Consider the following 25,038-nt stretch of genomic DNA (forward strand, 5'->3'; position numbering starts at 1 on the left):
AATATTCCCCTAATGTTTGGACATTAATCCTTGTTGAATCGGTGCTCCCCGTTGCTGATAGATATTTTATTTTTGTTCTTTGATCAATTCCTGGTGGCGTTATTTATCGCAAAATGGGCTACAATAGATTAAGTAAGTTTATTAGGAGATGTACTTTTTTGCTTTGTTTTTCTTTGCTGTTGTCCCTTTTTCTTTCTTCTTTTTTCTTTTTTAGGTCGTCGGGTTTTTCTGTCCTTATTTAGGGTCTTATTCCCTACGTATAGCTGGATCTATGTGTGTCAATAGGCGGACCCTATGCTCTCAACTCTTATATTTATACATGCATAAATCTGTGAGTTTGTAAGACTAGATGATTTACATCATGATTGTCGGCATGAGATTTTTTCCTGTATTTTGACAATTATAATCTGTTCTAATCTGCATTTTATCCATGTTAATATGGTTTTAATTAGCACCTTGATATTTTGCACATGTTCACTCGGAGGGCAGTGACGCCGGAGAGGAGGAGTTTCTACCTTATTTCTCCTGGCGTACCTTCCCTCTGATTATGGACCCGTAGAAGCGCTACCGTTCAGCGCGAAACGGCCGTTGTCCGTCTTGCCTCACACGCTCCTCACTCCCTACTCCCCCGTGCCGTGAAGATGCATCGTTATTAATAAAGAAGATATACCTCCTTCAACTCCGGTGAGTGCTGCGTTCCTCTTTCCTTTTGAACTATCGTCAGCTCTAACACTTGTTCCTGCACGCAAGCACCTCCGTGGTGAAGCATGTTTGACTTGGTGCACAGGTCCGATTAGTCCTCTGGTTGAGGAGTGGTGCCACTTTGCTTTATTCTTTGGTTATATAATAAATAGGGTCATTTAAATAACAATGCTCCAGCCAGTATCTGCACAAGTACAAATACAATTGAATGCATGGAAGGGAGAACAGTGAATAGTTAATTAGATTAGTGAGGTGAGAGGATAGGCCAGTCTAAATAAATGTATCTTTATAGCACACTTGAAACTGTGGATACTGGGAATTAACCAAATTGTCTGGTGTAGTGCATTCCAGAAAACTGGTGTAGCACTAGAGAATTCCTAGAGATGGGAGTGAAAGGCTTGGATTATAGAGGACGTTTGTATTAGGTCATTGGCGAAACATAGAGGACGGGCAGTGTGGTGGACAGAGCTAAAGGTACCGTCACACTAAGCAACGTCGCCAGCGATCTGTGACGTTGCAGTGTCCTAGGGAGCGATATCGCTGTATTTGACACGCAGCAGCGATCAGAATCCCGCTGTGAAATTGCTGGTCGCTGCTAGAAGGTCTGCACATTATTTGGTCGCTAGGTCGCCGTGTATCGCCGTGTTTGACAGCAAAAGCAACCATACCAGCGACATTTTACGCTGGTAACCAGGGTAAACATCGGGTTACTAAGCGCAGGGCCGCGCTTAGTAACCCGATGTTTACCCTGGTTACCAGCGTAAAATGTAAAAAAAAACAAACAGCACATACTTCACATGCTTCCCCCGGCGTCCGCTTCCCACACTGACTGAGCGCCGCAAATTGAAAGTGAAAGCACAGCACAGCGGTGACGTCACCGCTGTGCCCTGCTACTGCCGGCGCTCAGTCATTACAGGAAGCGGACGCCGGGGGACGCATGTAAGTATGTACTTACATTTTACGCTGGTAACCAGGGTAAACATCGGGTTACTAAGCGCAGCCCTGCGCTTAGCAACCCGATGTTTACCCTGGTTACCCGGGGACCTCGGCATCGTTGGTCGCTGGAGAGCGGTCTGTGTGACAGCTCTCCAGCGACCAAACAGCGACGCTGCAGCGATCGGCATCGCTGTCGCTATCGCTGCAGCGTCGCTTAGTGTGACGGTACCTTAAGGGAAGAGATGTAGGGTGGCGCAGAACTGTGGAGCGCTTGGTGGGTAAAAGTCATAAGTTTCTATTGGACTCTGTAGTTGATGGGCAACGAGTGCAAAAACTAGCAGAGTAGAGGCATGGGTGTAGCAGTTGGGAGGAAATATGATCTTGGCTGCTGCATTCAAGATAGATCGGAGAGGGGACGGTTTATTAATAAGGGAGACCGATTAGTAGAGTTGTAGTAATTCAAGTGGGAAGGAATCAGAGCAACAGTAAGAGTTTTTACGGAGTCAAAGGTAAGAAAAGGTAAGAAAAGGTCAAATTCATGCTCAATACTGAAAAATTTGAAAATTTAGTTTCCATTTTTTTTTAGATAATTATCATCTATCAATCATTTAATTTCTATAATTACTTGACTTTCCCTCCTATATGTTGCAGTTTTAATGTTGAGGAGTGTACTTCCTCCATGTTTTCACAGAGGGTAAGTTCACCACTGTAAGTTCACAACTGATTGGTTGTCAAGGCTAGACTAACAAGGACTCCTATTAGGCTGGATTCACATATCCATGTGAGTATTACAACCACATAGAAACGAACCAATTTTTTTCTTAGGTGTCATCCTAGTTTCTTCCATATTTTTCACTAAAGAAGTATGCTTGCTTCCAAGCCAATAAAAAACGCTTAATTTTAAATCAAGTATACGTTGTTTTACCTGCGCTATAGAGTAAAGTACATTAGTCAAACATCCGTAGTGTGTATTTACCTGTTTGATGGGAAGAGTGCTCGAGTTGCTCTGTTAGAATGTGTATCGGGTCAAAGAATAGATGGGGACAAGAACTATGGTGAGGAAAAGACAAAGAGATACATCTTAGTCACTACTACTTCAGTCCCGGCCGGTGACAGGCGCTCGCGCGGCCAGTGCTTCAAGGATCCTTGCGTGATGCTTTGCAGGACTTTGGATGATGTTCGGGTCACCTGATAGTCAGTCACGTGGTGCCCTTGGAGATACTACGGATCGCAGTGGGAGCCAGAAAACCTACGCGTTTCGGAATAGCTACGGATTCCTTCATCAGGGTGATGAAGCATCACACAAGGATCCTCAAGTACAGGCCGCGCGAGCATCTGTCACCGGCCGGGACGGCGCTCGCACAAGCCGCCTGGAAGCCGACGGCAGCATCCACTAAGCTAAGTAACCTGCTTCATTATTATCGCCAGGGATCCACGGACAGCCTTTAATTTGCAAGTATCTGCATCACAGGTACCAAACTGAGACTATATCCTCTATTGAATCCCCTGCATAATTGTACTCACTTGCTCAAACAAGCACTGGGGTTCCTTTCAGTCAGTTCAGCTGCGGGGTATTAGCTAAAGCACTCCTCAATCATAGGATCACATTTATATTTTATAATATTTTAATTGTTTTTTACTGCCAACTAGCGCTATGGTATTTTAGGTATAATAAACAAGGGGCACACTAGCGATCTGGTTACACTTTGAAGTGGTAGTGACTGAGATGTATCTCTTGGTCTTTTCCTACACAAATCAGATCAGAAAAGGATTTGGTCTGAGTCTCATTGGATCTGACTCCATGATTTTAACTGATGGGAGAAGAGATCCACTGTACTCTCTGAGTCAGAGTGCTGTTCAAGAAAAAAAATTAAAAACACAGATGTGTGAAAGTCACTGAAGGGAATTTGATTATTTCCAATAATCAGCCAGTAAAAAATCATCCTAAGTTCCCATTCAGGATTTTAGGCCTTATACATTACCAATGGTACTCACACAGTGCTGGTGAGTATGAGACAGGGGGAAGGGGAGTTGCACTAAAAGCACCATTACAGCTGTGCAATAACCCCCCTCCCCTGCTTTAAGACATAAGAAAAGACATTAACAGTGCACAGGATCTTTGAAGGAAGGATTTGGCTTGATGATCACTAACCTACATGATCTATAGAGTACACTAGTCTGAAAGCACAAACACAAATGCTGCAAACTAACAGAAGTCTTGGTTTCGCAACTACTGCTGGTCCGGTCTCTGTTTCATCCAATAAGCAATTCAAGAATATAGAGCTCAGAGTTGGAAAATGGGCATGAAAACGATGAGACGGTCAAAATACTCACTTGATAATTCTGCACAAAATGTACAGTCATGGCCAAAAGTATTGACACCCCTGCAATTCGGTCAGATAATACTCAGTTTCTTCCTGAAAATGATTGCAAACACAAATTCTTTGGTATTATTATCTTCATTTAATTTGTCTTAAATGAAAAACCACAAAAGAGAATGAAGCAAAAAGCAAAACATTGATCATTTCACACAAAACTCCAAAAATGGGCCAGACAAAAGTATTGGCACCCTCAGCCTAATACTTGGTTGCACAACCTTTAGCCAAAATAACTGCGACCAACCGCTTCCGGTAACCATCAATGAGTTTCTTACAATGCTCTGCTGGAATTTTAGACCATTCTTCTTTGGCAAACTGCTCCAGGTCCCTGATATTTGAAGGGTGCCTTCTCCAAACTGCCATTTTTAGATCTCCCCACAGGTGTTCTATGGGATTCAGGTCTGGATTCATTGCTGGCCACCTTAGAAGTCTCCAGTGTTTTCTCTCAAACTATTTTCTAGTGCTTTTTGAAGTGTGTTTTGGGTCATTGTCCTGCTGGAAGACCCATGACCTCTGAGGAAGACCGAGCTTTCTCACACTGGGCCCTACAGTATGCTGCAAAATTTGTTGGTAGTCTTCAGACTTCATAATGCCATGCACACGGTCAAGCAGTCCAGTGCCAGAGGCAGCAAAGCAACCCCAAAACATCAGGGAACCTCTGCCATGTTTGACTGTAGGGACCGTGTTCTTTTCTTTGAATGCCTCTTTTTTTCTCCTGTAAACTCTATGTTGATGCCTTTGCCCAAAAAGCTCTACTTTTGTCTCATCTGACCAGAGCACATTCTTCCAAAACATTTTAGGCTTTTTCAGGTAAGTTTTGGCAAACTCCAGCCTGGCTTTTTTATGTCTCGGGGTAAGAAGTGGGGTCTTCCTGAGTCTCCTACCATACAGTCCCTTTTCATTCAGATGCCGACGGATAGTAAGGGTTGACACGGTTGTACCCTCGGACTGCAGGGCAGCTTGAACTTATTTGGATGTTAGTCGAGGTTCTTTATCCAACATCCGCACAATCTTGCGTTGAAATCTCTTGTCAATTTTTCTTTTCCGTCCACATCTAGGGAGGTTAGCCACAGTGCCATGGGCTTTAAACTTCTTGATGACACTGCGCACGGTAGACACAGGAACATTCAGGTCTTCGGAGATGGACTTGTAGCCTTGGGATTGCTCATGCTTCCTCACAATTTGGTTTCTCAAGTCCTCAGACAGTTCTTTGGTCTTCTTTCTTTTCTCCATGCTCAATGTGGTACACACAAGGACACAGGACAGAGGTTGAGTCAACTTTAATCCATGTTAACTGGCTGCAAGTGTGACTTAGTTATTGCCAACACCTGTTAGGTGCCACAGGTAAGTTACAGGTGCTGTTAATTACACAAATTAGAGAAGCATCACATGATTTTTCGAACAGTGCCAATACTTTTGTCCACCCCCTTTTTTATGTTTGGTGTGGAATTATATCCAACTAGCTATTGAACCCGTTCTACGCCCGGGTGGCGAGCATTTATATTGGTATATGGCCTCCATCCTGGTATGTGCTGCTCTCATCTTGCTCTCCCATCCTGTCATGTGCTGCTCCATCCTGCGCCCCCATCCTGTCATGTGCTGCTCCATCCTGCATCCCCATCCTGTCATGTGCTGCTCCATCCTGCGCCCCCATCCTGTCATGTGCTGCTCCATCCTGCATCCCCATCCTGTCATGTGCTCCCATCCTGTCATATGCTGCTCCATCCTACACCCCCATCCTGTCATGTGTGTGCCCCCATCCTGTCATGTGCTGCTCCCATCCTGCCATGTGCTCCCATCCTGCACCCCCATCCGGTCATGTGCTGCTCCCATCGTGCGCAATCATTCTGTCATGTGCTGCTCGCATCCCGTGCCCCCATTCTGTCATGTGCTGCTCCCATCCTGTGCCCCCATTCTGTTGTAATGTGCTGCACCCATTCTGCCTGTTCCTGTTTCCATTCTGCCATATGTTGCTCCCATCTTTCTCTCTCCGGCTCTACTGCCCGAGTGCGGCTGTGCTGAGTGCGGGCGGCTGTGCGTGGCGGTGGTGAGTGCAGGCGGCTGTGCATGGTGGAGGTGAGTGCGGGCGGCTGTGCGTGGCGGTGGTGAGTGCGGGCGGCTGTGCGTGGCGGTGGTGAGTGCGGGCGGCTGTGCTCAGTGGGGGTGGCTGTGCTCAGTGCGGGCGGCTGTGGTGAGTGCGGGCGGCTGTGCGTGGCGGTGGTGAGTGCGGGCGGCTGTGCGTGGCGGTGGTGAGTGCGGGCGGCTGTGCTGAGTGCAGGCGGCTGTGCTGAGTGCGGGTGGCTGTGCGTGGCTGTTGTGAGTGCGGGCGGCTGTGCGTGGCGGTGGTGAGTGCGGGCGGCTGTGCGTGGCGGTGGTGAGTGCAGGCGGCTGTGCTGAGTACGGGCGGCTGTGGCGAGTGCGGGCGGCTGTGCGTGGCGGTGGCAAGTGCGGGCTGCTGTGCGTGGCGGTGGCGAGTGCGGGCGGCTGTGCGTGGCGGTGGCGATTGCGGGCGGCTGTGCGTGGCGGTGGTGAGTGCGGGCGGCTGTGCGTGGCGGCGGTGACTGCGGGCAGCTGTGCGTGGCGGTGGTGACTGCGGGCGGCTGTGCGTGGCGGTGGTGAGTGCGGGCGGCTGTGCGTGGCGGTGGTGAGTGCGGGCGGCTGTGCGTGGCGGTGCTGAGTGCGGGCGGCTGTGCGTGGCGGTGGTGAGTGCAGGCGGCTGTGCGTGGCGGTGGTGAGTGCGGGCGGCTGTGCGTGGCGGTGCTGAGTGCGGGCGGCTGTGCGTGGCGGTGGTGAGTGCAGGCGGCTGTGCGTGGCGGTGGTGAGTGCGGGCGGCTGTGCGTGGTGGTGCTGAAAGTGCGGGCGGCTGTGCTGGGAGCCTGAGCAGGCGGGGACACCGGCGCGCTGTGGGGGTCAGGTGCCGGAGTCGCCGCTAGCTCAGGCCCCCGGCACTTGCTATATTTACCTGTCCCCCGTTCCATCGCTCCGTCTTCCGGGTCCTCTGTGACTGTTCAGTCAGAGGGCAGCGCGCATTAAGCGCATCATCGCGCCCTCTGAACTGAACGTCACAGGCGTCCGCGCTTTCCGGCGCAATCTTCTTGAAGACACGCAGTGTGTCTTCAAGAAAATGGCGCCGGAAAGCGCGGACTGCACAGGCGCCGATTCCAGGAGCAGGGGGACATTCACGGCCCGGAATCGCGTCGGTGGAACGGGACAGGTAAGTATTGCATACTCACCCTCCTGGCTCGTCTCTGCTTCTCCGTTGGAGATCGCGGTGTGCGTTCAGCGCTTACGCATACCGCGATCTCCTGGGAGCGTCACTCTGTGGGGTCCAGACTGCGCCGGCGCTTGCGCAGTCTATAAAGGCTTCGGACAGAGTGACGCTCCCAGCGTTATATTATAGATTTGGCTTTAGAACAATTCTTTTTGTGTATTTTTCATTTAAGACAAATTAAATGGAGATAATACCAAAGAATTTGTGTTTGCAATGATTTTCAGGAAGAAACTGAATATTATCTGACAGAATTGCAGGGGTGTGAATACTTTTGGCCATGACTGTATGTTGTATGGTCTTTTCAGCAGCCGCTGATATGCAGTAAAGTAGTAACTTATGAGCATGGAAGATTGTGTTTCTGTCATTTGCAAATACTCAAAGGAAATGTATGTCTAAGGGAAAAAGCATGTATTCTTGTCCAAAATTAGTGAATGTGTGGACGATCTTATAGTGGATACGGAAAGTGTTCAGACCCCCTTAAATTTTTCACTCTGTTTCATTGTAGCCATTTGGTAAATTCAAAAAAGTTTATTTTTTTGTCATTAATGTACACTCTGCACCCCATCTTGACTGAAAAAAAAACAGAAATGTAGAAATTTTTGCAAATTTATTAAAAAAAAACAACTGAAATATCACATGGTCATAAGTATTCAGACTCTTTGCTCAGCACTCATATTTAAGTCACACGCTGTCCATTAGTATATAGTAAAATGGATGAGCTTTTATGAGGTCTAACTGTATACAAGCTTGATTATATGCGAGAACTTTTTTCAATCGCTAAATCTACTATATTGGCTATTGTTTTAAGTCCTCTACTTTTCCATTAGACGAACAATATGGGGTGAGAACAACAGTATAATTTCTGGTTTGGCTTTTATCCGAAGTCATGTGACAAGGCTCGTTAAAGGGTCGACTGACTGTTAGGATTGCTACTTCCAATAGGTGGCACTAGAGCTCTAGTCCTCTTCCTCTCTGAAGAGATAATTTGTATATTTCCCAGACGAGCATTGCGGCTTTAAGTCTCCTCACCTGGACAAGCTTAACATATCAGTCTCAACAAGGAGAAAAGATACTTGTTAAGGTACCTTCACACGAAACGACTCTACAACGAGAACGACAACGATCTGATCGCTGCAGCGTCGCTGTTTACATCGCTGTAGAGATGTCAAACACAGCAGCTCCAGAACGACGCAGGAGCGATCCTGTGACGTAGCGGTGACGCACTTATCGTTCTCAAAGGTCGTTAGCTCCATGTTTAACATTGCTGGCATCGTTGCTTTTGCTGTCAAACACGACGATACACGCTGATCTGACGACCAAATAAAGTTCTGGACTTCTAGCTCCGACCAGCGATATCACAGCAGGATCCAGATCGCTGCTGCGTGTCAAACACAACGAGATCGCTATCCAGGACGCTGCAACGTCACGGATCGTTGTCGTTCTCGTTGTAAAGTCGTTTCGTGTGAAGGTACCTTTAGATCAACTGTAGGGAAGAAAAGACATGGCCATCTCGTTGTCATGTTCCATTGTATTCGTTGTGTGGAGAGTGCTCCATGTTTGGGTTTTCAGGCTGGGCTGCACACCTCCTGCTGCTCAGGATCATTGTTGTCCACCATTTACTATCCTCAAGAAAATTTTCAAGAAAATAGAAACCTACATGATTCTTTTCAAGATCAGTCTCATTTCAGTTTTTACACGTGTACTTTTAATCAATGCTGATAGTTCAGATATAAATGAAATGGGAAATTTGCTGTGTCACAAGGACAGTATGATGTTCTCACTTAGCAATTACATTTGCATATCTGCCAATAAGCTGTAACCTTGTATGTTCTGTCATGTAAGGACAAGAATGTAGTCAACTGTGGTTAATGCATATAAATACATCAACTGTCAAAAGCTTTTTCTGCACTGGTAGACTGAGAATTTTAGGCATAAACTACATGATTCATCCTTTGCAGGATTATAAAAAAAAAAGTAAAATCTAAAAACCCTAAACTAACATATAATTACAGAACTGGAATGATGAACAAACACTGCTTGAATCATAAAGTAAAACATCAGGAAAGTGTTACAAATTAAAAATGGACATTTTAGAGTCATTTAACATACAAGAGACGTATTGGTTGAAGCGCCATCTTACAGACATACACAGAGATGTTGCATAAAACTACCCCCAAGACAGCATGCAATCCATGGTGTCAGCACTAGGACAGTTGCCAGGCATCTGTATGCAGAGTGCATAAGCTGGTGAGCCTTACATGAGGCCCCGTCTCACATAGCGATTTACCAACGATCACGACCAGCGATACGACCTGGCCGTGATCGTTGGTAAGTCGTTGTGTGGTCACTGGGGAGCTGTCACACAGACAGCTCTCTCCAGCAACCAACGATCAGGGGAACGACTTCGGCATCGTTGAAACTGTCTTCAACGATGCCGAAGTCCCCCTGCAGCACCCGGGTAAACATCGGGTTACTAAGTGCAGGGCCGCGCTTAGTAACCCGATGTTTACCCTGGTTACCAGCATAAATGTAAAAAAAAAAAAAAAAAAACAGTACATACTCACCATCTGATGCCCGTCAGGTCCCTTGCCGTCTGCTTCCTGCTCTGACAGTGCCGCCGTACACTGAGAGCAGAGCGCAGCGGTGACGTCACCGCTGCGCTCTGCTCTCACTGTACGGCCGGATCTCAGTCAGAGCAGGAAGCAGACGGCAAGGGACCTGACGGGCATCAGATGGTGAGTATGTACTGTTTTTTTTTTTTTTTTTTACATTTACGCTGGTAACCAGGGTAAACATCGGGTTACTAAGCGCGGCCCTGCGCTTAGTAACCCGATGTTTACCCTGGTTACCAGTGAAGACATCGCTGGATCGGTGTCACACACACCGATTCAGCGATGTCAGCGGGACCTCAACGACCAAAAAAACGGTCCAGGCCATTCCGACACGACCAGCGATCTCGCAGCAGGGGCCTGATCGCTGGTACGTGTCACACATAGCGAGATCGCTACTGAGGTCGCTGTTGCGTCACAAAACTTGTGACTCAGCAGCGATCTCGCTATGTGAGACGGGGCCTTTACATGGTGTAGTATATGCTTGTGTGTTTATGTCTTTTAGGCCACGTTCACACATTGAGTATTCGGTCAGTTTTTTACCTCAGTATTTGTAAACCAAAACTAGAAGTGGAATGGTCAAAGGATAGCTTACAGATACTGATGTAAAATACTGACCAAAACACTGCCATGCGAATTAACCCCTACATGTAAAATATCAAAAGACGATTCATGAAAGATTTTATGCCTTCAAAAGTGGCAAAAAAGCTTTGAAAATTAACATTTTTGCGCAACTTGGTGTTTACAGAAAAATTTTGCAGCTTTGACAGATTCACACCAGTTTGAATCAACTCTGCGAAAGTGGGCAGAACTGGGTAGAAGTTGGGGTGGGATGGGGCATAGCCATGCCCACCCATCCAATTAATTAAAAGTGATGTTTTGTACCTCAGTAATGCTACTTCAAGTCCATGCCACTTATAAGATGCGTCAAATTTCTTAAGAGACATGTGCCACTTAATGAAGTTGGCGCTTTGTACTGTATCAAGACAGGCGTACCGCGAGCCAATCGGCCCCATCGTGTTTTTCCATCCTGTTCCCTGAGAAATCCCCAAGTATAACCAGCAGATCAATCAGGGATCAGTGTGCACCGTTAGCAGCCAATGAATGGTATTTTGTGCAAGTTAAACCCGGTCCTATAATAAACAGCAGTGCCTTTATTGTACATTGAATCTAGATGTGTTATCAGAGTGATATTAGACGGTGTATTCTGTTTTTCTAACATTCTTTGACCATTCTCCTGGATATTCCCCTTTCTGTCTGCATTGTTTTGATTTTGGTCTGATCGGCTTGGATATCCCCATTTTCAGCCTAGGCTGTGGTTTTGATTTTGAACTGATTCAATACTCTCTACTGCTACTTGTGCTAACTTGAACTTGGCTAGGTTTGAGAATAACACTGACCAGTCTTCTATGTTGAATTAGCTTGTTTTATGTGCCGGCTCCAATCTCCTTGGTCAGTGTTTTGGAAACTACTCTCCAAATGTAACCAGGGGATTTTGCCATAGTGAAGGCCAGATCTATGTATTAGGTTCAAAGGGTGAACATCTGTGAAAGCTAAAGATTTTACTAAGCAGTTTAGCCATACCTAGGTCCAACCATAGATGTCCATTTAAAAGCAGATGTGATAGCCTTAATCTTAGATTATTATTAGCATTAGCTTGTAGGATGATCAGACGATATACATTGAAGTCAATGAGGGCTTGACTGTTGAATAGTGAAAAACAAAATTTCTAAAATCTGCACTATTTATTACATTCCATATTACTGTACTCTCTAAATATGTTTAGCTGATTGGCATGTGTTGATGGTCTAGCCTTATTAGGTTCTGAATTGTGGTTCACAAAACATGTGTAAATTTAGCTTATCAAATGAACAAGTTATTCAGTACACTCTTAACATAGTGGCTGATGGCCAAAACTACTGGTGGAAGTTATTTTCTCATGAACGAAGAATGACAAACATGGGCTATGGTTGTATTTATTTAGAGTGTAAGCAGTCTACGATACAGAACGCTCCTAGGAATCCAATTTCTACACTAGAAAATGTTGTGTGCATATATACAGTGGGTACGGAAAGTATTCAGACCCCTTTAAATTTTTCGCTCTTTGTTTCATTGCAGCCATTTGGTAAATTCAAAAAAAAAGTCCATTTTTTTCTCATTAATGTTCACTCTCCAACCCATCTTGACTGAAAAAAAAAACAGAAATGTAGTAATTTTTGCAAATTTAAGAAAGAAAAACTGAAATATCACATGGTCATAAGTATTCAGACCCTTTGCTCAGTATTGAGTAGAAGCACCCTTTTGAGCAAGTACAACCATGAGTCTTCTTGGGAATGATGCAACAAGTTTTTCACACGTGGATTTGGGGATCATCTCCATTCTTCCTTGCAGATAGTCTCCAGTTCCGTCAGGCTGGATGGTGAGTGTTGGTGGACAGCCGATTTCAGGTCTCTCCAGCGATGTCCAATTGGGTTTAGCTCAGGGCTCTGGCTGGGCCAGTCAAAAATAGTCACATAGTTGTTCTGAAGCCACTCCTTTGTTATTTTAGCTTTGTGCTTAGGGTCATTGTCTTGTTGGACGGTGAACATTTGGCCAAATCTGAGGTCCAGAACAGTCTGGAAGAGGTTTTCATCCAGGATATCTCTGTACTTAGCCGCATTCATTTTTCCTTCAATGACAACCAGTCGTCCTGTCCCTGCAGCTAAACAAAACCCCATAGCATGATGCTGCCACCACCATGTTTCACTGTTGGGATTGTATTGAGTAGATGATGAGTAGTGCCTGGTTCTCTCCACACATACCGCTTAGAATTATCACCAAAAAGGTCTATCTTCATCTCATCAGACAAGAGAATCTTGTTTCTCATAGTCTGGGAGTCCATGTGTTCTTTAGCAAATTCTATGCAAGCTTTCATATGTCTTGCACTGAGGAGAGGCTTCCGTCGGGCCACTCTGCCATAAAGGCCCGACTGGTGGAGGGCTGCGGTAATAGTTGACTCTGTGGCTGAGCTCCCTACTGCATCTCTGGAGCTCAGCCACAATGATCTTGGAGTTCTTCTTTACCTCTCTCACCAAGGCTCTTCTCCCAAGATTGCTCAGCTTGGCTACAACTTTAGTGACCATTGTCAGGCAGATGCTGCTAAGATTAAAAAAAAAAAATAATGGTGTGCATTAAAAGAGGCATAGATGCTCATGACGAGAACATAGTTTTGCCTCTATACAAGTCGCTAGTGCAACCACACTTACAATACTGTGTACAATTTTGGTCTCTGGTGTATGAGAAAGGGCACAGCTGAACTAAAGCGAGTGCAGAGAAGACTAACCAAGGTTATTATTAACCCCTTAATGACAGCCAATACGTCTTTTAACTGACCTGATATAAGAGAATAGCATCCCCATACTGTTGACGATCCAGCAGCTGTCGGTTGTACACTTATAGCTGACAACTTGCTGCATTGGCCACGATCAGTGTTTGCACAGTTCAAATCTATTTAACCCCTTAGATGCTGCAGTCAATAGTGACTACATCATATAAATGGTTAACAGAGTGTGGGGGCTTCCTCTTTATTCCAATTGATGCCCTCAGATCATGATTTCATGGTCCTGGCGTTTGTTATGGCAATTCATGACCAAATAGCGGCCTTAGAGTCTGACGGCTGTTGGAACCTGTTCAGAAGTTAGAGGCATTTAGGTGGTAAAATACACATTTTCATTTCTGTCATGCCACTTTGCATTAATTCCTGAAAATCACCTGAAGGGTTAATAAACTAACTGACTGCAGTTTTCAATATGTCTTGGGGTGCTGTTTTTAAAATGGTATAACTTTTGGGGGTTTCCCAATTTATGGGACCCCTAAAGGCACTTCAAACATGGGTAGGTCCCTAAAAAAAATACATTTTGTAAATTTCCTTGAAAAAATGAAAAATTACTGTTACATTTTTAAACCTCATAAAATACAAACATAAAAGAACATTTTATAAATGGTGCTGATGCAAAGCAGACATGTGGTAAATGTTATTCATTAATGTTTTGTTGCAGTATGACTATCTGGATTAGAGGGATAATCATTCAAAGTTTGAAAATTGCTAATGTTTTAACATTTTTCTCAAATTTCTGATATTTTTTATAAATAAACACAAAACATATCGACCTAAATTAACCATTATCATAAAGTATAATGTGTCACAAAAAAACAATCTCAAAATCACTGGGATTTGTTAAAGTATTCAAGAGTTATTAACACAAAGTGACACTGGTCAGATTTCAAAAATGTGGCTCCGTTACTAAGGGGTTAAGGGAATGGGTGGACTGCAAAACCAAGACAAGTTATTAAACTTGGGGTTATTCAGTTTGGAAAAACAAAAGTTCAGAGGACATCTTATAACAAAGTACAAATATATGAGGAGACAGTAAAGAGATCTTTCTATTGATCTTTTTACATCTTGGCCTGCGACAAGGACAAGGGGGCATCCTCTACGTCTAGAGGAAAGAAGGTTTAATTAATCAATCACAGATGCAGATACTTTACTGTAAGAGCAATGAGACTATGGAACTCTGGGCCACATGATGTAACGGTTGAGTCACTACTAAAACGCAAGAATAGTCTGGATGCCTTTCTTGAAAAATATAATATTACAGGTTATGGGCACTAGATTCTATGATTGGGTGTTAGCCCAGAGAACTAGTCTGATTGCTGAATGTGGAGATAGAAGGAATTTTTCCCCACATATGGAGCTATTAGTGTCTGCCCCATTTGGGTTTTTGCCTTCCTCTGGAATAACATATTAGATTATAGGTTGAACTCTATGGATTTAAGTCTACCTTCAACTGCCAAATTCTCATGCTTGTAACCAGCTATGTATGCTTTTAACTTGGCTTTTCCTCTTTATCTGCATTCTGACAGCACTACAGGTGCCAGTACCTGCTTTCTCCCCCACTTCCCAGCATGTAATTGCCCAATGGCAAACCTATTGTCAAAGAAAAAATAAAATCCATTAAAAAAAAAAACATCTCCGAAGAGTGGACATATCACCCTCACATTGAACTTATGGGATTAATTATAACTGGGGAAGTGAAAAAGAGCAGTTACTCCAACATCCATTGAATTAGGGACCTCCTGTAATGACCAGATAATTATAACATGAGGTCTTCTCTGAGAACCAGCCACCAAGACTCGTATTGTTTTTTCAGAGGTGGAGAAGTACATTTCCAAGGGAAGGGCTTCCTCTGTTCAAAGTACGGGTCCCAGACCTTTTGGAGCCAGTGGCCAGTGATGAATATTGAGGTCTGCTTCGATTCAATATTTATAGGAGAGAATATTTTGGGCATTGTAGCAAAGGGACGAAGGTAACACGTTCACTCATATCACTTATCACCGTAAAGCCATTCTAACCCCTCCAGCTTAATTTGATTTGATGGATAATGCTATCCATGTCATGGTTCATCTCTATAGAAAGGTAAAATTGCTATATGAAGCATCACAATATCTACTGCCTGGGACATTCAGGTGCGAAGATATCCTGAAAGTTAGGGATCTCAAACTTCTAAAAGACCTTACACATCCCACGACCAGCCCCCATATTAGCTCACCAAGTGTGTTGGAATTGGAGGTGTATATACCATACGCTTACTGCGAGTTCCCCAACAGGCCTAGTAGTGCAAGATATAGTCTATCACTCGTCAGTCAAGTGAGTAATCGTCCTGACTAGGGTTGAGCGACTTTTGCTTTTTTAGGATCGAGTCGGGTCTCGTGAAACCCGACTATCTCGAAAGTTGGATCGTGTGAAATCGGCCGATTATTGTGAAAAGTCGGGGGCCAACCGAAACACGAAACCCAATGCAGATCAATGGGGATTTTAATTTATTTATTCTCTCTCTCTCTCCAAAGTTTGTGTTTCACTGTGCAAATCGCTATATCCCAAACGCTAAGATGGCGCTTTTACCCCCTGTGACGCCGAACAAAGCAAGCCGGAACCTATGTCATCACGCTGCCCACACTCCTTCATTGGCTGAAAAAATGGCGGGGAAAGCGTCATATGAAACGCGACTTTGGCGCGAAGATCGCCGACCGCATGGCCGATCCCACAGTGGGATCGAGTCGGGTTTCATGAAACCCGACTTTGCTGAAAGTCGCCAACTTTTGAAAATGTCCGATCCGTTTCGCTCAACCCTAGTCCTGACGATTGGAGCCAGCGGAGAAGCATCCCCTGACTAACTGGTGGCAGCAGTGGAATCTGTGCAACTCCCCCTGCTGCGTTCCTTAACACCTGCCAGAAAGATTAAAGGGAACCTGTCACCCCGTTTTTTCAATATGAGATAAAAATACCATTAAATAGGGCCTGAGCTGTGCTTTACAATAGTGTATTTTTTGTCCCGATTCCCCACCTATGCTGCCGAAATACCTTGCTAAAGTCGCCGTTTTCGCCTGTCAATCACGCTGGTCCGGTCAAATGGGCGTTGTGAAATCACTGTTTCTCCCCCACATCTTGCTTTTCCCTAAGAAATTTCTTCCCGGCGTTGGCGTAGTGTTTTGCGCCTGCGCAGTAAAGTCTAATCTTGCGCCTGCGCATTATGCTTTGCCCAACTGTGGGCATAGCATACATTACATCACTGCGCATGTGCGGCTCGTCACTGTAACCTGTGTGCCCCGGAAGTCAAGAGCCGAATGCACTGCGCAACTGAAAAAAAAAAAAAAAAGAGCGCGATCTGTGGTATTCACAGATCTATTTACGTCAGACACACCGAGGAGTGGGGGGAGAAACAGTGATTTCACAACGCCCATTTGACCGGACCAGCGTGATTGACAGGCGAAAATGGCGACTTTAGCAAGGTATTTCGGCAGCATAGGTGGGGAATCAGGGGACAAAAAATACACTATTGTAAAGCACAGCTCAGGCCCTATTTAACGGTATTTTTATCTCATATTGAAAAAACGGGGTGACAGGTTCCCTTTAAGACCCAACCCCACTTCCTGTAATCCATCATGTCATATTTGTAGCCAGAGATAAATAACATTTCACATCAGGACACTGGACAGCAATTGAGAAATTACACTTTTTTTTTTTACTAGTAAAGGCACATAAAAGTGTTTTTCTGGGGTGAAATAGCATTTTTGTTTTAAACATCATTTAGCTATTGAACAAAATGCTCAAAATAATGTGTTTCTCAGTTAACTACATTGTTCATGACAAGTTGAGTAAAAATTCACGCTGAATCCATTAAAACAAAATGTCTGTTTATATTTACACACAGGGATAGGAAAAGTTATATATGAGATTAAATATGCAGCAAATACAGTAGTTGATATTTCTTTCCCAACAGAAACTATCACAAACTTTCCAACATTCAATGGTTTGCCTCCTTGAGTCATAATCTAAGTGGGACCTTTTTGGTCCTTAAAGGGATAATCTGGCTCCGCTCACTTCTGCATTGCATTGTAATGAATAGAATAGATGGTTGATACCTGCCAGTAGTGCTCATGACTCGGCTGATATATGTAGCTGGGACATCACGGGCCCTGCTCATCTCCCCATGAGGGGAGCTAGATTACCCCTTTAAGGCTGTCGCTTGATAATAGGATGCACCAGGGAGTGTCATATGGGTAAAACAAGTGTATATCGAGAAAACCTACTAAAATATGTTAACTTAGTCTTGTGCCGCGGCTTTAGATGGTCTTGCTTTAATATTTAGGAGGTATTTTAGTGGTATCTATTTTGATATGGCTTTGATTAGAGGAAGTCTTGCCTACATTATTTCAGTGTATAGAACAGAACATGCTTATATTGATATGTTGGTCCACTTTAATGGCACCAGAGTATACAGAATATGTGACTTAACCAAGTCTGCAGTATGGGACCATAGTCTACGGCAAGCTTTTCCGATACATAAAAGTGGGAATGACTCACATCTCACCTGAAACAATATTGACTTGATTCATAAATGATTTTTTATTGAATAAGAAGACATTGTATGTTTGTTTCTGTCTAATGCCCACTAAGATTTTATGCAAAAAGAAGTATTGGGGTACAGAAAATTGCCATTATTAATCCAATTTAATCAAGTTACCATAGTAAAGTCTACAGATGTGTCCTTATCTTTATTTATAGTGCAAAGATCTTACTGCCTTCTAATGTATTCACACTCTATGCATAAAAGCTTTCTTCCTCGATGCGATCCACAGAACAAATGAACATTTTAAGAAATTTCTAAATCATCCCATATCGGTCACATCACAATTCGATAGTAGCAGGGCAGACGTAACAACCTATTTTCTAACATAATGTTCCTTGCATACAGCAAAAACAATTATTTCATAGTGGACAGAATCATCAACCATTTTCTTATTTGTTCGGAGAAATGACACGCTAAGCCTTAAGCTTCAGCATTTTATATTTTATGCAGGCAATGGCATTTGTTTCATTACCTGAGTCTATGACGCCACAAGTCTTACAGTAGATTTGTTTTGGAACCAGATGCGTCAACCTTATTTTTGGTAACTACCTACCTGAGAATTAGAGTCAATGATTTGTTTAGTTGGTTCGGGTTAGAAGTGGTTGTGTTTGGTAATGGTACAAAGAATTCTTGTCTTGAGGTAGAAAATGTTAAAGTGTACATTAAGAACAGAAGAGCAGTCGAAGCAATGGAACAGTTCTCACCTATAACGAAGCTTTCAGGAGACATGTGTTAATAAAGTGCCAAGATGCCAATTAAACACAACAGTGACGTGAAACCATTCCCGTGTCAAACTAGAATTCAATTCGAGACCTGCACTTCAATTTTGTAACGCACCGCTCATCTTTGCAAGGATATAGACAGAAATATATATCTTAAGACCTCTTACTCGGCTCTCTCTTCATTGGATGGCAATCACCAATGCAGTGCCTCTTATATACTTAGAGGAGTGGCTAGTTAAAGTACTTTAGATAGTAGATACAAGTGCAGTGATAGTAGCTTATGTCTCTGTAGTGTAATTGTTATATGCCATGGATGAGAGAGAAGTTAAATGGCTGCTCCACTGTCTTCCTGAACTTCCAGCGCTCGATTCTTCTTCACGTTGTCTATGTTTGGCAACAAGTTGTTTGGCTTCTTCTGCATCAAGGAAAGGGCTTCCACCATATGTCTCCTTCAACCAACTTCTTAGCTAAAAGTTTAAATTCAATATGATTATTAATAATAACATAGGATTTTCATAATTTGAACAATCAGACGTTCAAGGACATGTTCACACTTTGAATCTGTTGATGCTACTTCTCAATGCTGTGGGAGACCCTGAAAGCAGAGATAAAAATGGCAGCCTTGTAGGACAATACACCTGAGCACAACACAATCTCACACAGCACTTTATTACTAGGATTTAGGAAACAGCACCTATAATCCACTGACAGCCCGGAAATCTAGCAATGGAACCAAGTATGTTAAAGGGAGTCTATGAGCACACAATGTTCAAGCCCAACACACATACTTGGGGCACCCTTTGTTCACCTCTCTACCACCTTGTTCGGCATTTACCACAGCTTCCCCTCATCCTTGATTGATAGCTCTGGCTTACAAGAGCTAGAGAACGGAGAAAGAGGGAAAACAAAGGGTGCCCAAAGCACCTATGCTTGAATTGAAGATATTTTTTCTGCTTGCTGACAGACTTCCTTTAATAAATTATTTACTACATATTCATGTAAGTTTTCCAAAAATGCAATTGTCACTTGATTTTGAAAATTATACTAGATAAGGCTCAGTACAAGACACAGAGAGCTTGTACCCGAGACATCAACGAAGCTCGTATTGAATGTTATGACCTTCAATCATTTTTGGCCCATTGACTGGTATTTCATCTTTTTTTTGCTTTGCAATGCTCATGCACAATCACACCACAGAAATGACTAAGGTCCTGCATAAGAAATGAAGGAGATGGAAAGCCCCTATTATTTTCACCAATTTCTTCAAACACATGAGAACGAATTAGGAGATTGGGGAAAACGACTCTTCACGCTTGACATCATTCAATGGTGTGGGACCAAAATGACTATTCTGTTTAGATATCACTGAATTATAATGTTAAAATTGCTGGGCGAAGAAGTGTCAGTAATTAGGCCAGGTAATGAAATGTTTAACTATTCAAAAACATTATATGTAATGAACCAGTTGGAAAATTCTGCTTTATTTGTGACATAATTAGCCAAATCGGAGTGAAAAAAAACCAGTTTGAGCAAAGTACAGGCTGTAATTAATATGTGAGAGGTGCACCCAAACAGAGAACAGCTATAACAGACCATATTTTACATTTTTTGTGCACCAACTGTACAGAAGTAGTAATTATGAGCACCATGAGGGATACAGACTGTATCTAGTAATTCACAGAGGAGAAAGGTCATAAGAATAAATGGAGAAACAGTTGCAGTTAAGTAGTAAATTCAAACTTCTGAAATAAAGTTTCTTAAACTTTGTTCCATGGTACCACAGGTTAGACGGTTGTGAAGGGTTGCTACTACAGTGTGCAATCTCCCTACAGATTGACACTACGGCGTGCATGCTACCTTAAACTCAACTGAACTCAGAAAAATAATTATTTAACCATGGAAAAGTAACTAAGATCGCCCCATACTGTAGACTATAGTGACCTGTTATAGCTCTGTGTCCCTGTATGTACAGGATCATGATTCAGTTCAGTGACAGTTCTGGGGCTCTTATGGCTGTACGGTAGACTGCACGCTTGACTATGCTTATGTAGACCACAGAAAGGTTGTAGTTTGTGCTGTAGACTGCACACTACATTAGAATGGGTTATTTCAAGAAAAAAAAAAAAAAGAGAAACTACCAAGAATGGCTTTTTAACCTCTAAGAGAAAGACTTCATGGTGAAGAGAGACAATTACTACTCATGTAAATAACCAGTCACCAGCTTAAGAGTAAGCACCGGAGCTGAAACCATCACCCAGACTGATACTCCACGCAACATACCATGGCAGTTCTTTAGACTAGGTATTGCATTTCAGCAGTCCAGCAGCACAAGTTAAAGCCCCACTCACTCCTTTAGTTTTAATATCACTCCTTAGATGGCAGTCACTTGTGACTTGGGTATCTTAAGGTGAAATCAAAGAAGAATCTCCATTTGCCACTCAACAACAGCCCCATGCTGTGCTATGTTATAGGTGATTGTCCATTTCAGAACCACGTATAATACATTTTAATACACCATACACTTAAGAAATTATCACTAAAACATAAAAGAGCCCCATATGGAATGGCCATGTTATTTGTAGTGGTAATAAATAGTGATGTGTGAATATACTCGTTGCTCAGGTGGTCTCTGAGTATTTGTGACTGCTCGGAGATTTAGTTTTTGTTGACGCAGCTGCATGATTCACGGCTGCTAGCCATCTTGAGTACATGTGGGGGTTGCCTGGTTGCAGGGAATCCCCACATGTAATCAAGCTGGCTAACAGATGTAAATCATGCAGCTGAGATGAAGAAAATGAAATCTTCGAGCAGTCACAAATACTCGGAGACCACCCGAGCGTGCTCGGGAAAACCCGAGCAACGAGTATATTCGCTCATCGCTAGTAATAAACCATTCCCAATTAGCAGTTCTCACACATTAAAAATCAATGGACAGCCCACTGCAGAGTAGGTGTAGGAGAAGATTAAGGTCCAGGTCCATACAAATATAACAGGTGATTGATAGGGTCCTAGTGAATCCCTAGTAATCACTTAGCGGGGTCCTATCAAAAGGAATTTGTCTATATCAAAACTCCCTTTAAAGAAAGGATAGTTTACAGATTCTTAAAAATATTTGTTACTAATATTCTTCAGCTGTGGAAGAGTCCCTCCCTAGCTATAAAATAATAGGCAAGTAAGATATACTGGTACGTAGTGCAGCACATTTCATATGAAAGTCACTTATGAACATTTATTATAGTGCACACTGCTTAATTTTATAGCCTGTTAAGATAAACGCAGGTTTTCCATCATTTCTTTAAAACAATGATCAAGAAAGAGCTGGAGAGACATAAAAAACTCACTGATATATTTAATAGTGGTATTGTGCAGATATAATGATTAATTAACCCTTCAATGTTGCATTGTTAGAACTAGAATAAATGGCTCTGTACTGGTCATATCTATACACAAGCAGATCTGGATGCACAATTGGCGCTAGGGGCAGAAAGGAACAATTCTACAATGAGAATTTATTACTTTGTTGTAGGGATATATGATGAAAGTAACCATGTTTTAATAAGACTTCGTTTAAAGGTTCTTGAAATACAACCATGTTCACACGCTGCGGGTTTTGCTGCGGACCCGCAGCTGTTTTGCAGCTGCGGGTCCGCATCCTTTTTCCATGTAGGTTACAGTACAATGTAACCTAATGGAAAACAAAACCCGCTGTGCCGACGATCCTTTTTTTCTGTGGAAAATCCGCGCGGATTTTCTGCAGAAAAAAAGAAGGAGCATGTCACTTCTTGGTGCAGAATCGCAGCGATTCTGCACCCATAGAAATGCATTGAACCGCTAACTTCCCGCATGGGGCTGTGCCCACGTTGCGGGAAGTTAAAGGGAACCTGTCACCTGAATTTGGCGGGACCGGTTTTGGGTCATATGGGCGGGGCTATCGGCTGTTTGACTCACCTTTTCCTTACCCGCTGGCTGCATGCTGGCCGCAATATCGGATTGAAGGTTCATTCTCTGTCCTCCAGAGTACACACCAGTGCAAGGCAATATTGCCTTGCACAGGCGTGTACTCCGGAGGACAGAGAATGAACTTCAATCCAATATTGCAGCCAGCGGGTAAGGAAAGGGTGAGTCAAACACCCGAAAACCCCGCCCATATGACCCAAAACCGGTCCCGCCAAATTCAGGTGACAGGTTCCCTTTAAGCGGATAATGTGCGGGTGGTACCCGGGGTGGAGGAGAGGAGACTCTCCTCCAGGCCCTGGGAACCATATTTGGGTGTAAAAAAAAGAATTAAAATAAAAAATCATGCTATACTCACCTCTCAGCGCTGCCCGCGGCGTCCGGTCTCAGTTGCTGTGCCGAACAGGACCTGTGGTGACGTCGCGGTCACATGACCGTGATGACGCCGCGGTCACATGACCGTGACATCACGAAGGTCCTTGTCGGCACAGCCGCTTGCAGCGCCGGGGAGATCGCGACGTCAGAGGGTGAGTATAGCCAATTTTTATTATTTTTTACATTACTATTGATGCTGCATATTGCTGCATATGCAGCATCAATAGTACAGCAGTAATCCCGCAGCGGAAACCGCGGAACAAACCGCGATAAATCTGCAGGGATAACCGCAGCGGGTTTGCGCTGCAGATTTTCAATTCCGCTGCGGGATTAACCCGCAGAGGAACCCGCAGCGTGTGAACGTGGCCTAATAGAAAGATTATATGTATGTGTCATTAAGGGGTTAAAGTATACAAAACAAAAACTATAAGGGTATGTGCACACGATGCAGATTTAGTGCAGAATTGGTGCAGAACTGCACTGTGATTTACAGTACAATGTAAATCAATGTGAAAAAAAAAAAGCTGTGCACATGGTGCAGAAAAATCTGCGCAGAAACGCTGCAGATTTCAAAGAAGTGCATGTCACTTCTTTTGTGCATTTCTGCAGCGTTTCTGCACCCCTCCATTAATAGAAATCTGCAGTGGTAAAAACTGCACAAAAAAACGCATAAAAAATGCACCTGCGGATTCTGCCAGGAGATGCAGATTTAGTGCAGAAAATTCTGCACCACATTTCCTACGTGTGCACATAGCCTAACTGTTTAGGAGTCTGCAATCAAATAATATTTTTTTCTATATTAGGCTACTTTCACACATCAGGTTTTTTGTTTCAGGCACAATCTGGCATGTTTAAAAAAAAAAAAAAAAAAAAACCAGATCTTTTTTTGCGCCTGATCCGTTTTTTTTCTCATAGAGTTGTATTAGTGCCGGATTGTGCCTGATGGCCAGACATTTCATCCTTTTTTTCCCGGATCTGTCCAAATAGTCGTTTCCGGCGGACGGAGAAAACGTCCAGATGAACGTTTTTTCGTCCGGCGAAAAAAGCGCACAAAGATGGAACCGGCCAAAGACGTGTCAAACGGACATGGAAAAGGAGAGAGAGCGAGAGAGAGATCTTTTCACAAGAAGTCAATGTAAACCCCATACTAAAAATAAAAACCGGATCCGGCAGAAAAACGGATCCGTTGCATCAGTTTTTACACTATTTCAAACGGATCCGTTTTTTGAAACATTAGCCGGATTCTGCCTGAAACAAAAAACCTGATGTGTGAAAGTAGCCTTACTTTCAATAGCAGTAAGGAATGATTGTGGTCCTTGCTGGCCCCCAGGTTTCCATCTCCAGCATGGTATAATGTAATGTAGATCACTGGAAATGGAAACTTAGGAGACAGCATGGAATTTTCTGAGAACAAAACGTGTAATGAAAGATTTCGAAAAATGGGTATTGTCCAAGCTGACTGAGCCGACAGAGAACAGCGGAGAGAAGCTCAAATATTTAACACACAACTTTGGATGAAAATGGACTAGAAATCACATTGCAATTCTGTTTCAGTGAACAAAAGCAACGTTATTAACATTTTGTATGCAGATGTTCCATATTCTGTGACAAAGATTGGATTATTGTGGTTATCTGTTTTCCCTGGGGAAAGAGACAATGGGTTGGGGATTTGAGCAGCTCCGGTGTTGGTGAGGGGGTAGCTTCGGTGGTGGTGGTGAGGGGATAGCGGGGTCACTGCAGGCTGTAGGCTTTCTTAAGGTACCGTCACATTAAGCGACGCTGCAGCGATAGCGACAACGATGCCGATCGCTGCAGCGTCGCTGTTTGATCGCTGGAGAGCTGTCATACAGACCGCTCTCCAGCGACCAACGATGCCGAGGTCCCCGGGTAACCAGGGTAAACATCGGGTTGCTAAGCGCAGGGCCGCGCTTAGTAACCCGATGTTTACCCTGGTTACCAGCGTAAAAGTAAAAAAAACAAACAGTACATACTCACCTGCGCGTCCCCCAGCTTCTGCTTCCTGACACTGACTGAGCTCCGGCCCTAACAGCAGAGCGGTGACGTCACCGCTGTGCTTTCACTTTCACTTTTTAGGGCCGGCGCTCAGTCAGTGTCAGGAAGCAGACGCTGGGGGAGGTATGA

General features: G+C 43.8%; 1 protein-coding gene across 2 annotated transcripts in view; it reads right to left on the reverse strand.

Annotated features, from left to right (window-relative positions):
- Window positions 1-17,108: 17,108 nt before the first annotated feature.
- Window positions 17,109-25,038, reverse strand: part of DUSP22 (dual specificity phosphatase 22) — an 85,023-nt gene continuing 77,093 nt past the window's right edge. For both annotated transcript variants that reach the window (XM_077269782.1, XM_077269783.1), the window contains one exon: window positions 17,109-19,034. In XM_077269782.1, coding sequence (XP_077125897.1) covers window positions 18,846-19,034 — 189 coding nt within the window. In that variant the 3' untranslated portion in view covers window positions 17,109-18,845. The remainder of the gene's footprint in view (window positions 19,035-25,038) is intronic.

Source organism: Ranitomeya variabilis, chromosome 6 (genome assembly GCF_051348905.1).
Source record: "Ranitomeya variabilis isolate aRanVar5 chromosome 6, aRanVar5.hap1, whole genome shotgun sequence".
In the NCBI taxonomy this organism is placed as follows: Eukaryota; Metazoa; Chordata; class Amphibia; order Anura; family Dendrobatidae; genus Ranitomeya; species Ranitomeya variabilis.